Source organism: Suillus fuscotomentosus (genome assembly GCF_016647785.1).
Source record: "Suillus fuscotomentosus strain FC203 chromosome Unknown F5891scaffold_43, whole genome shotgun sequence".
Taxonomy (NCBI): Eukaryota; Fungi; Basidiomycota; class Agaricomycetes; order Boletales; family Suillaceae; genus Suillus; species Suillus fuscotomentosus.
Genome location: NW_024539555.1, coordinates 132,049 through 145,789, shown reverse-complemented (window position 1 = coordinate 145,789; position 13,741 = coordinate 132,049). Strand labels below are relative to the sequence as shown.

The 13,741-nt window shown below is 50.3% G+C and overlaps 1 protein-coding gene across 1 annotated transcript; it reads left to right on the top strand.

Annotated features, from left to right (window-relative positions):
• Nucleotides 1-2,931: 2,931 nt before the first annotated feature.
• On the top strand, nt 2,932-6,173 carry F5891DRAFT_1240859 (atromentin synthetase; the record flags this gene model as incomplete). Its single annotated transcript, XM_041369720.1, has 7 exons — nt 2,932-3,628; nt 3,680-3,816; nt 3,870-4,108; nt 4,163-4,396; nt 4,449-4,997; nt 5,053-5,807; nt 5,865-6,173. The coding sequence occupies 7 exons, from the start codon at nt 2,932-2,934 to the stop codon at nt 6,068-6,070; spliced, it is 2,817 nt and encodes a 938-aa protein (XP_041223404.1). The 3' UTR covers nt 6,071-6,173.
• Between the last annotated feature and the right edge of the window lie 7,568 nt (nt 6,174-13,741).

The window sequence follows — 13,741 nt, the reverse complement described above, 5'->3', positions numbered from 1 at the left end:
CTAATTGTTTCGCCGAAAAGATAGGTGCAAGAGATTGTACTAAATATACAAGAAAGTGCGTCAGTGCTCATGGTTATGCTGAGCTGGAGGATCGTCGATGTATATTGCGATCAATGAAGTACAGAATCCTATGTGAATTGGCGAGGGGTAAATGGGGATCAAGCTAACGGAACATGATGAGCAGCATGTACCACGTCACGCGTCATTGGCAACGGATGTGATGCTGCCAGCGGCCCGGCATCGTATAAATCAAAATGTGGATCTGCGAATAGGCCGCGCTGATCACCAAGCCAGGTTCTACTAGGTTACCTTTGAGTGCCGAGTACGCACGCGGACGTCAGGTCAGATTTCGAAAATGAAGTTCTTAGTCGTCCCCATGGTGTTTGTGATCTCCTGAGATGAATAGAGTCACGGAGGCATGCGAGCACAGGATCTTTGATGAACTGCGATCATAATCTGCAATGGATTAATGTATGGTTAGAATAACAAAATACAGACTATGGAGTTTGAGTGTAGATATCTTGTCACCCTAGCAAGCGTATTAATACCACACACTAGCAATAGTAGAAAGGTATGAATGCATACTCACCAAATATTGCTTTTACCGATACTCTGGTACTACAGGGTCAATAAAGGACTCTTCAAAGTGATCGTAGAAGATACACTGACGGATACAATAATGATATAATTACCGCGACAACACAGCACAGACTTAGGCTACTACTGTCAAGGACACTGCAAATCAGCACTAGTGAAAGCTTGACTCGTACTACATACCTCGCTACGGTCAGTATTGATAAACTATAACGGGTTTAGGGACATCCCCATGAGCATACAACCAGAATATATAGATGATTCAAACCAGTTCACGCTCATGTGAGCCATCCCAAACTCAAATCATTCATGCACTTCCTGCCAATCAGCACCTTGCCGCTTATTTTGAGTTCAGGACTCATCTCCGAGTCCATTGAATTTGATGATCGGCGATCACATAAACAACGAATACAGGTCAATTCTCTTCTCAAGCTCTCCCTTAAGCGTGCAGATGGGCATCTAAATGCTGAATTGAACATACCTTTCAGGTTCAGCCACCCTGCGGCAGGAAGCTCAAGAGTCAAGACGCACGTTACAACGTCGCCGCAACGAGTGACAGTGGACAATAGACATGGTGACTCGATTGTCGTTTTGACATGGAATGCACGCAAGAGTTGCGGCTAGACTAGCATGCATATAAGGACACCGAGAGAAATAGAGAGAACGTACTACATAAATTTCTTCGCTGTGGAGACGACAAAGACTACATGGATCCATCGCTATCATACATTCATCAACTGTACAGTTCCCACTGCACATCGATTGGCGTATAGTCCAAGGTGTCTGAACGTTTGGATCCGACAAAAGCCAGATCTTCCCGTTACTGCCAAGCTGTGACGAATTTACCAATTGATGTTCGTGAATAATTGTCCGTAAAGTTTCCGGGCTTGATACATTTTGAGGGCCAACTTGTTGTTCGATAATCTTTTTCAAGGCGCTTATGGCCATCCGGCGGCATTATTTATGTAATGGCGGGCCTTATTTATTAAGTTTTTTCCGATAGTTGTGTTATGTAAAACGTAAAACCCAAGCCACACACCGCACCAACATCGACAGATGTGTTTTATTCGAAGAGTGGACAGTCACTAGTCACTAGTTGGACATCCATGAACCAATATAGTTCAATGATTATGATATACAAAGTTTTACCCGCTGCGGCTGATCGCCAGACGTTCTGGTACTTGCTACAACTCTAGTAGTAGGAGTCCTTTTCACAGTTTTACTGGAACCGGAGTTCTTGTTACTCCGAGTTGCTGGTGGGTCGTACTTGTTTTCTTGTTTTTGTTTCTTAGCAAACTGACGCACAGTCAGTCTCTGTGTGCGATCCCTCCTGGAGTCATACAGAATCGATTGGCCAAGTCTTACTCTTACGCCATATGAACTCGGTCTCATCCATCCCACAACCCAAGCGTGACATCGGCATGGCGTTATCCTCCGGTCTATCGTCGGCTTGCTCGCCAGAGCCTATCATCGAATTATCTGCACACCAGTTTCCACGTCAGCGGAGCCCTATAATATGTCATACCAATATCCTCAATCTTTGGCAGGCGTCTCGATGCTCGTTTTCCACGTAAAATCGATCACAGTTTGATGCGACCAGTCGCACAGCTATAAGTTCACGCATCAGGATCGAACTCTTGCAAGACGACAGTCAAAACTTTACCATTTTGAATTCGAGCTCCGTTGCCTGAGCACTGCATGGAGCTCCTTCGGGCATGATTATCTTGTACATTGGCCACATGGACTTCCAGTAGAGCTGGACTCAAGCAGTGACTTCACGACGGCGCTAAGTTAATTCCGCTTAAACCTGGTAGGCAAGCGGAGATGTGCATTATTGAAGCACAGCTTGAAGACTTTCAGTCCCGATCGTGGTGGGATCCGGGAAACATTGCTCGTATATCACATGGATCCTGAATCCACGGAATAGGAAAACGGTAACTCAATCCTCGCAAATCAGCATTGCAATGCCCGATATGGAACATTTTGGACTAATATCCGACCAGTGCGCTCATAGTCGCAATAGTGACCGGATCGACTAGTACGGAAGTCATGACCTTACTAGTGCAAAAGCTATAGCATAGCCCCCACGCTAGCATGCAGGTATGGCGTTTCACACTATTGGTTGCTCTGACTTGACTTGCAATAGGCAAGACTGCGATCTGTGCGGTGTGTCGCCCTATCACCGCCATCAACTAGTGCAATATACCGTAACCTCACCGCAGCGCTGCTTTCTGACATAGAGGTATATAAGTCCAAGGAAGTTGGCACTCAAAACTACAACATCCTAGACATCTTATCTTATCCTCATAGAATTTCAGAACTTAGACTTATTTTGCAATGGCACCCATCGCAGTCGCTTCTACCACAACCAGTGAATTCTTCACTAACCTAAAGACATCCATAGTCTCTCCACAACCTAATACTCTCCACGACGTCATCGCTCAAGCTGTCGACAGTTGTCCGTCACACGAGCTTGGTTTCATAACATCCTCAGCACATGACTCCTCCATTCAGACAAAGACCTTCAGCGCCTTTAACCAATATGTTCGCAACCTCGCACGCGCCATGCTAGAGTGGGGCAAACCCACAGGCTCAATCGTCGTCGTGTACCTGACGGAGCACGAAGACAATATGGCAGCTGTATGGGCATGTCTGTTGGCTGGCTATGTGCCTTGCTTGCAGCCTGCACTTAGCGCGCAACAGGCCCACAAGGAGGGCCATGTCGCCCACATCAAGAACTTGTTTGGGTCTGCTATCTGGCTGACCAACGAACTCGGGGCCGAGCAGATCAGCACCATTTCTGGTCTGGAGGTCCACCTGCTCTCGGAATTAAAGGGGTCGGCGGAGACGTTCAACGTCTCGGCTGACTGGGTTGGATACGAGGCCAAGGCAGACGACGAGGCGATCCTGTTCTTGACTTCAGGGTCGACCGGATTCTCCAAGGCAGTCGTGCACACGCACCGCACTATCATTGCTGCATGCCGTGCCAAGGGAAAAAGCTACGGCCTGACTTCCGAATCTCGAGTGTTGAACTGTAAGACACGCGTTGTTTAAACTTTATTCTTAAATTGACCATGGCTTTCAGGGGTCGGATTTGATCACGTCGCAGGATCATTGGAAATGCACATCACGCCTTTGCTATACGGCGCTTCGCAACTCCACGTGCACGCATCTGCCATCCTTGCTGATCCTCTTCGGCTGCTCCGATTGATCGACGAAAAGGTATGTTCGTATGAAATCATAGCCAAACGCGTGTCTGATGATTGAATGATTAGTCGATCGAACTGAGTTTCGCCCCGAACTTCTTGCTATCCAAGCTCACGCGCGATCTCGAGAAGCGCACCGACCTTTTCGGAACTTTCGACCTGTCCTCGATCAAGCGGATCAACAGCGGAGGCGAAGCCGTCGTTTCCAAGACGGCGAAGGCGTTCGCTGCCACCATGAAGCAGCTCAGCAAGAACCCGTCCGCCGTATCGTTCGACATCTCTCCTGGATTCGGAATGACAGAAACTTGGTAAGACCCATGAAACCATATGGGTGTATAAAGGAACTGATAGGTATTCTGCAGCGCCGGATGTATTTACCATCCCGTAGATGTGCTCACAAACGAGCCGACTCACGAATTCCTTGATCTCGGGAGACCCATCGACGGTTGCGAGATGCGGGTCGTCGACCCTGCAGACGGGTCGACGCTGCGCCCCGACGGGGAGAGCGGCGAGCTCCAGGTTCGCGGACCGATGGTCTTCGTACGCTACTACAACAACGCAGAGGCCACGTCATCCAGCTTCGTCGAGGGCGGCTGGTACCGCACCGGAGACGTCGGGATCATCGAGAATGGGATCATGCGGCCTCAGCGGTCGCATCAAGGACACCGTCATCGTCCATGGTGTCTCATACGGTATCCCTGAGCTTGAGACTCACCTCCAGACCGTAGAAGGAGTGACTCACTCGTTCCTCGGCGCAGCTCCGTACCGTGCTCCTGGTCAGGAGACGGAAGGATTCATCATTTTCTACTCGCCGACCTTCGACCTCGATGGAGCAGACGCTTCGTCAAAACTGTTTGCCACTCACCGTGCCCTTCGTGACATCTGCGTTAAAATGATCACGCTGCCGCCTCAGTTCATCGTTCCCATCCCTGTGAACCAGATGGAGAAGACCACGCTCGGTAAACTGTCTCGTGCGCGTTTGATCAGTCTGTTCAAGCAAGGCCAGCTCGCGAAGCACATCGCTCGCTCGGAGGAGCTTCTGAGCGAGGCACGCGGCGCTACGTTCGTCGCGCCGTCCACGAAGACGGAGAAGGCGCTTTCCAAGATATATGCTGGAATCTTCAACCTTGCGGAAAGCGAGATGTCGGCGAGCGACAACTTCTTCGAACTCGGCGGTACCTCCATTGATGTCATCAGGTCAGTACATACTTTCCACCCTAAAATGGCTCTCACTAATGCATATCATCTCTAGGCTTAAGCGCGAGGGAGAGGCACATTTCGACCTTCCTGAGATCCCCACCATCCAGGTCCTTAAGCACCCCGTGATCTCGAGCCTCGCCAACTATGTCGACTCCCTGCTCTCCAAGGACGGCAAGACTGAAGAGTACGACCCTATCGTTCCCCTCCAGCTGACCGGAAACAAGACTCCTATCTTCTTCGTTCACCCCGGTGTGGGAGAGGTCCTGATTTTCGTCAACCTCGCGAAATACTTCCAGAACGAGCGTCCGTTCTACGCTCTCCGTGCTCGTGGCTTCGAGCCCGGCCACCCCTTCTTCACCTCCATGGACGAGATGGTGTCGTGCTACGCTGCAGCAGTCAAGAGGACCCAGGCGACTGGGCCATACGCCATCGCGGGTTACAGTTACGGCGGCGTCGTCGCATTCGAAGTTGCTAAGCGACTCGAGGCGATGGGCGAAGAAGTGAAATTCGTCGGTCTGATCAACATCCCTCCTCACATCGCGGACCGCATGCACGAGATCGACTGGACGGGCGGGATGCTCAACTTGTCGTACTTCCTCGGTCTGGTGTCGAAGCATGATGCCAATGATCTCGCGCCCGCTCTGAGGCCGATGACGAGGAAGGAGCAGCTCGAGGTTGTGTGGAAGTTGTCTCCTCCTGATCGTCTTGTCGAGCTCCAGTTGACTCCTGAGAAGCTGGACCACTGGGTTGACATCGCCGGGTCGCTGATCGAGTGCGGGAAGGACTACAACCCATCAGGCTCAGTTTGTATGTCATTTCCTTTCTGACTTCATTATCGCTTGCTCATATGCTGTGTCTTTTCAGCTGCCACGGACGTTTTCTACGCCATTCCTCTGCGCGGCAGCAAGTCAGACTGGCTCAACAACCAGCTCAAGCCATGGTCTGGGTTCAGTCGTGGCGAGCCATCGTATACGGACGTGCCAGGACAACACTACACGCTGATGGACTTTGACCACGTTCCACAGTTCCAGAAGATCTTCCGTGGTCGTCTCGAGGCCCGTGGCCTGTAAAAAATTAGAGTGGCGTATCATGTTTATATCTGTCTTTCGCCAGTATCTATTCAACTACTTATACTCGGAGTACATCAGGATGTGTTTCATACCTAGTAATTCGCTTGACTAATTACGTCGTCATGCATCTATCGTTGTCTTATAACAAAAAGCGTATCATAATAGAAATGATTCTTTGCATTTTCTCATGATGTCTGGTGCTTTGAGCCCACCGCTTTTGGAGCAACACATGAAAACACGATTAACATTTTACGAAAATTGTGCTTAATGTGCCTTGGGTCGCTCCATCACGTCTGCAAGGCGTTTGCTAACTTTGCTTGAATTCTTCTACTTTGCCAGACAGTTTGCGATCGTTTCCTGTGTCACTTGCTATGTGTTTTTTTTTGCACTTCGGCCATCGAGGTACTTGATTTATTTCAGGAGTTGTACAGTTTGTTTTGCGAGGAGTAAACAGAGAAGCAATTCTAACGTGATGGGAGGACAGCATGTAAACATAGTGAATGAAATATTCGTACAGCCCTAAACTGTTTTGTGAGTGCGATCCCATTATGTAAGTAGAATGAAGTGCAAGATGGTAAACAGTTATTTTATGGAACTTAGAGAATAGATATAAACTTTCAGTCGATCAACAAAGTACATGCACAAAGCCCAACTGACGGATACAACCGCGAAGGTAATGCAATCTACTACTGTTTGCAACACTTGTGCCACGATGTGCCGTGTGCGACACGACTCAAGTCCAGCTGCAGGGCATTGTTGGCTATCACCAGCGTGTTGCCTGGGGCATACACCACCGGGTAGAAATTGAGCGGGATCCAGAGGAGAAGTTGTCCTTCAGGACCCGTGACCCATCCCTCCTCGTTCGGGGTGTAAGGGACTGGGGTTTCAGATTCGAACTCGAACTCGTATTCGGACTCAGACTCGGACTCGGAGGATGAGGATGAGCATGGGGCTGAGATTCTGGACTTGGAATCTTGGAGAAGGGAGGAGGTAGAATGAAGGGCATGAGTCAGGTCGGACGAGAAACATATTGTAGGTGCTTCAAATGATTGGTGCTGCCGGATTAGAAATTCTAGATCCCACACCCGGATGGTCTTGTCGTCTGACCCAGACACGATGCGTTTGCCATCAGGCGAAATTGCGACAGACCGAACGTATCCGGTGTGCCCTCGGATAGTGGCCACTACCTCGCCAGTCTTCATATCCCACACCCGGACAGTCTGGTCATAGGAGCCAGACACGATGCGGTTACCATCTGAGGAGATCACAACAGTGTGAACCCAATGAGTGTGGCCTTGGAGAGGGGAGCCCACTTGCTTGCCAGTCTTCATATCCCACACACGGATAGTCTCGTCTTCTGAGCCAGATACAATGCGACAGACATCTGGCGAAATTGCAACAGACGTGACATAACCAGTGTGACCTTGGAGATAGGCACTCGACGCCTCGCCAGTCCCCATATCCCACACCTGAATTGCCCCGTTCTCCGAACCGGATACTATGCGATTTCCGTCCGATGAAATTGCAACAGACATGACATAAACAGTGTGATCTTGGAGATGGGCACTCGATGCCTCGCCAGTCCCCATATCCCACAACTGAATTGTCCCGTTTTCTGAACCGGATACTATGCGATTTTTGTCCGATGAAATTGCGACAGACCGAACCCATTCGGAGTGCCCACTGAGAGAATATGCCCCGCCAGTCTCAATATTCCATACCCGGATTGTACTGTCATTTGAACCAGACACGATATGATTTCTATCCGGCGAGATTGCGACAGACCGAACACTGTCAATGTGGCCTTGCAGAACACCCAACGCCTTCCCAGTTGCCGCATTCCACGTACGGATGCTCTTGTCGTCTGAACCAGATACGATGCTCCTTCCGTCCGATGAGACTGCAACTGACCGAACACCGTCTGTGTGCCCTTGAAGAGGGGCAACCAATGCCTTGCCAGTGTCTATATCCCACACCCGAACTGTCATATCATCCGAACCAGACACGATGGAACATCCATCAGGCAAGATTGCAACAGAATTAACAATGTCAGTGTGGCATTCGAGGGCGGCAACCGATGCCTTGCCCATAATAGTGTCGGCATCCCACATCCGAATCGTCTTGTCGTACGAACCAGAGACTATGTGACTTCCATCCGGCGCGATTGTGACAGAGTGAACCTGGGAAGTGTGGCCTTGGAGAGGGGATCCTAATGCCTCGCCAGTCTTTGCATCCCATGCTCGGATGGTCTGGTCAAATGAACCAGACACGATGCGTTTACCATCCGGCGAGATTGCAACACACGAAACCCACTTGGTGTGGCCTTCGAGGAGGGTATCGAATTCCTCGCCAGTCTCTATGTCCCACACCCGAATCGTATGGTCTTCTGACCCAGACACAATGCGTTTGCTATCAGGCGAGATTGCAACACATAAAACACCTCCAACGTGGCCTTCAAGAGGGGGGCTTAATGCCTTGCCGGTCATCATATCCCAGACCCAAATGGTGTTGTCTGCCGACCCAGAGACGAGGCGTTTTCCATCCGGGGAGATTGCAACAGAGTAAACGATGTCCGTGTGGCCTTGAAGTGGGGCACCAAACGCCTCGCCAGTCTCCATGTCCCACACCCGAATTGTCTTATCCCACGAACCAGATAAGATGCGTTTACCATCAGGCGAGATTGCGACAGACGCAACGCAGTTACTGTGGCCTTGGAGGGGAGATCCTAATGCCTCGCCAGTCTTTCCATCCCATACCCGGACTGTGTTGTCATCCGAACCTGAAACGATGCGATGTCCATCTGGCGAGAATGCAACGGAGTTGATACTCCTAGTATGACCCAGCATAGGGGCGCACAATGCCTCGCCAGTATCCATATCCCACAACTGGATCGTTCCGTCACCTAAACCACACGCAACGCGTTTTCCATCTGGCGACAGTGCAACCGAGTAAACCTCGTCATTCGCACGGAGTATCTTCTCCATCGAAGGCCAATTTTCAACATGGCCAGCGACGATACGTGGGGTGCAAGGAAACTTTGAGGCGAACTTGCTGAACATTCTCGACTGCGTAGGAGCGAACGGCAGAGCCGACAAGTATAAATGGGGAGTGCTGCGTAAGATGGTAGCTGCGAAAGTTCGGACGAAACGCAGGGTATCCCTGGTGGCGTCACTAACGTGCGTGAACTCGGTATGACCCTACGACCACCCCGCTACTCGTGAGAATTCGTTGAGAAAAGAATGAGCTTGAGCTACTCACCAAAAACCACTTTGCGATGGATGAAAGGGTCACTACTGAGCCACCGAGGTTTTTTGTCAGAGCCAGTGCTTCCAACCACCAAAGAAGGCGCTCTCCGTCGAAGAAAGCCTCAACTTCATTGGCTAGCGATAATTCGAAGGACATGGCTGCTACATGCATACCCCAGAATCGACAAGAGTATGATAGCTGCCTCGAAATAGAGTCCTTGACCCGTATCTCCAAATCAGGGACGAAAGAGTTGGGCAAGTAAGAATTCTCTAAGGAGCAAATGTTGAAGCGAAGTCCGTCCTTCATGACCCGAAGTGAGGCAAAGGCGAGGTCGCTCTGTACCGATGATGTATCGATGAAGAAGTCATGGCTCCGCGATTCCTCTGTGAGAAAGTCGTAGAAGGACGCGTGGAGGGGACGTATGGGGGTATGGGAATCCGAAGTGCCCGTCAAAAGGGATCCCAATGGCCCAAGGACCCGTTCCATTTCGTAATCGCAAGTCCCTTCGGGAAAATGCAGTCGCATAGCCGTCAATGCAGGCATGGGAAGTGGTTCCAACGAGGCAAGGACTTGTCCCATCACTGAAAAGAACACCGGGATAGCTTCCTTGCGCTCGTCCTCCGGCATGATTTCTTCCAATATGCGTACATACATATCATCCAACAGACGCGTTCCTTTTTCAGACGTTCCAGTCATCACAGCTTTGCAGCGGCCCACCGGACCCACGCCCACTTTGTTCGTACCCTTGATGTACTCACAGGCGAGACGAGCCCATTCAAACAGGCCATCGGATTTCAGAGCGAGCGCCTTGAAGTGCGCATCATTGAAGACGTGGTGCAGGTCTTCCAGCTTGTGCGAGATATAAAGTTGTATGTCGAGTTCTGTGGATGTAGATGAGATACCATCCAAAGAAACGTGGCGAACATGTGGCGCGGCGTGCAGAGTGTCGTGAATGTCTTCCAGTGGACGGGAAGTGAGGAGAATGCGGAAGTTCGCTGGGAGTTTGCATGGTTGTGAGGTGGAATTGTTCAGTTTGCCAGCGAGCAGACGAAGAATTTGTTCCCGAGAGTTAGCTTCGCCGCTCTCGTCTAACGCATCAATGACTATCAGCACGGGTGCAGCGATGGCCTTTGAGGCCATGTCTGTCGGTCCGACGATGAGTTCCTGCCATTGTTTTATGATATCTGGAGTGCGCTTGAGTCTGTCGTGGTCACGAACTGCTTGCGCCAAGGCTCGTCGCACGATAGGGTTGCAATCCGCCAAATCCCTTGCGATGGTCGTAAATATTTTGTCCTGGCGGCGATCCGCTTGCCGAGTGCGATCAAAGTAGAAGAATGAGCCAAGACCACCGTTTTCGATATGCAAGTTGGCTATTGTATGGGCAACAGCCGATTTACCCTTGCCTGCTGTGCCAGACAGCCATAAGACGCGTGGAGCGCCCTCCTCGGTGCTGCTGATCCAGTTCTGAATATCCTTCAGAAGGTCTCGCCGAGTATTTTGCAAACAGCATTTAGACGTATTCAACCCGGCCCCTGTTGCGTACTCCATCCCTGCGAGGTCCAGACTCTCAGCTACACCAGGAGTCGTGGAATGTCAGATAAGGCTCAAATATACCCAAAAGCGTCTCTTACCCATACGGTGGACGATCACGACGGTGTCGCGAGCCGCTCGGTCTCGGAATTGCTGCATGAGACTGTCGAGAACATTGCTGTAGCTCTGAATCGTTGCGTCCGTTTCGCCGAAAACATGCTTGCCGAGTCTTATCCCTATAAAAAAAGGTAACATTGAGTCCCAAGGGACGAAGCAGTGGGGATCAACTCACAGGCGCTCTTCGTCTCGGAGTAATGGCTGATAAAATCAGCGCACTCTAGCGTCTGCTGCGCTATCTTCCCATATATCGCTAACATTAATTGGATCTTGGCCAATTCCTCCTCTTCCGTGATGAAAGTATAGACTTCAGATATCTTCGAGAGTAGACTGGAAACTGCAACATCGCGGTCTGCCTGATCGAGAATCATCTGTAACCAAGAATTTGTCGATCTGCAGCGGCAATGATCGAGAAAGAAGCCTACCTTGGATGCGCAAGTGAAGATACTCAGTGCCACCTTCGCGTAGGGATGTACCTACGTGTGAATGTCAGTCGCGTGCCGAAAAAAGATAGATGGCTGTACATTTGCGATTTCGTTGGCAATGGAGTCGAATGCCTTCAAGGGTCTAAGCAACGCGGAGAACGTGTCGATTGTATCAGAAACAGATGGTAGATTGTTGATCGCGGAAGAAGGATCTTTGACTATTGTAGGGACCTGGCCGATGCCTGCGACACCTTTGGTAGCATTGGCGATTCTTTCGTTCACAAACTTCGGATCGAGATGTTCGGGCTAAGTAGAGACATCAGCACGTCGTCGAAAGAGACCAATAAAATATTGCAAACTTCGTTGGTCAAACTTACCTCTACAATCCCTGAATTAGAAGACTGCTCGCGATTTGCTTCAGAAGTGGGAGCGGTGAGATCCTGGAGAGGTTGTTAGTAGCAAACAATGGCACGCTCCCTGGGCATGCTCAGAATTGAAATTGGACATGCCTTGTTGGACTGTGTGGGTTCGGGGTTGGGGGACTGTCGAGCGCTTCGAGCGAAACGCTCGGTCACCTTGCCATAGAGCTTGCGAACCGACCCCGACGATCGTCCACTAGACCCATTCCTCGAAGGCGAGAGAGAGAACGACTGTGATGATTGAATACAATGTGAAGTTCTAAGACGAAAGTTCCTACATCTTGACTGGCTGCCTTCCTGCCTCTGTCCTCTACCGAATGTAGGTCTGAACGTGACTTCAACGACTTCAACCACTCCCAAGGCTTCTTCCGAGGAGGATTGTTTTCGTCCATCTAGTAAGTTGGAAGGATGGCTAGGTGGACAATGCCTTAGTGAAAATAGAACAAGGAGGGAGACAGGCGCCTACTACTGCATGTTTGCGATGAGGATTATCATAAATGAACGTGGGTTGGGTTTGGAAGCGCCCGCTGTCGATTGGCCAGACTAATATTATGCTGGAACGTTATCGAAAGCTGAACAGGCTAATCGAGCAAAAGGCTGCATCAGGGAACCTCGCTGTTGCTCGGTCCAAGTACTGTCAATGGTGCACTAAACGGGTTAGAGTAATGTAGCACTTATTAGACTAACAAAGTTCATTGAGGATGATCGTTAGTCGTGATATTCTAGCACGCTGCACGCATAGGGAAACGCACGGGTATCGCGGTGCTGTGCTGACGGGTTTGGCGGGTACGGGTACGGTGTAGGATCATCGTCGTACCCTTGAGCACACCCCGACCCTTTACCGCGAGTTGGCGGTGTTTGGCGGGCCCGCCTCTTGAAGAAGGTCAAGCAGTCCCAGTCTGCTCGATCGAAACCCACAGGAACCATTGATCTCACACGATCAAGCATCAATTCGCCTATGACAACCCAGCGGCAAGTACATCTGAGCAACCGACTCGCACCATCAACAATTCTGGCCTTTCTCTGCCTCGGAGCCTGGGGCAAAAGTGATCTTCTGGAGATGGAAGACCTTCTAACCTCTGTAAGGAGTCAGAAATGGAGGCGAGATGAAATTGAAGCTGAGGAGGGCGAGGGACAATAGTAATATTTCATTTTATTGCCGTTTTCTCAGAAAGTGCAGGGTTTGGTCGGGGTCTATACAGCCTACAGGTCACAGTGACGCGGAGTCTGTGCAGACTCAACACAGACCGGCCATTTCCTACTTTTCTTGTTCGGTGTTCAGAGATGCCGCGGTGTTATCCAAACCCCGTGATATTTCCCCGTGGCGGGTTGACTTTCCGACCCGCGGTAGGGTAACAGTTACCCGTGCGGAACTCTAAGCACGTAGTTGTTCCATCCACGCGCAAACATTAAGTGACATCATACAAGTCGTAGCTAGTAGCCTGTCCCCGATGATTCCTTCTGCCGAATGTTGTCGCAATTCACGGAAGTGTTTTACTGCAATCTAGACTGCGAGACACATAGATACTCCATCGAAGGTGTTGATAGCCAGGGAGGTGACAATAAGAAATATCAGGATCTTGCTAGATCGCTGGTACATGGGATGCAACCGGGTGATGATGATGACTTGCATCGCGTGTCAGTCAAGTCGATATCGCTGAGGTCTCACAAGTGCCAAGCTCACCCGACAGCATCAAATACCAGAACACCAGTCCAATTCCATATGATGTACACGATCCAACCTGACGAATCCGGTCAGTGATCGGCCTTGGGTAGCACACACACCAAAGACCCACATCTGTGGCATTATAGGTGACAGTTATTGGTGAACCAACAAGTTAGCAAAGAACTACACGTACTCCGGCACCACGATTCAGTACAGCATGACAACCGCGACAAACAGGCTACACCGAGATACAGAACCGTCACTATGG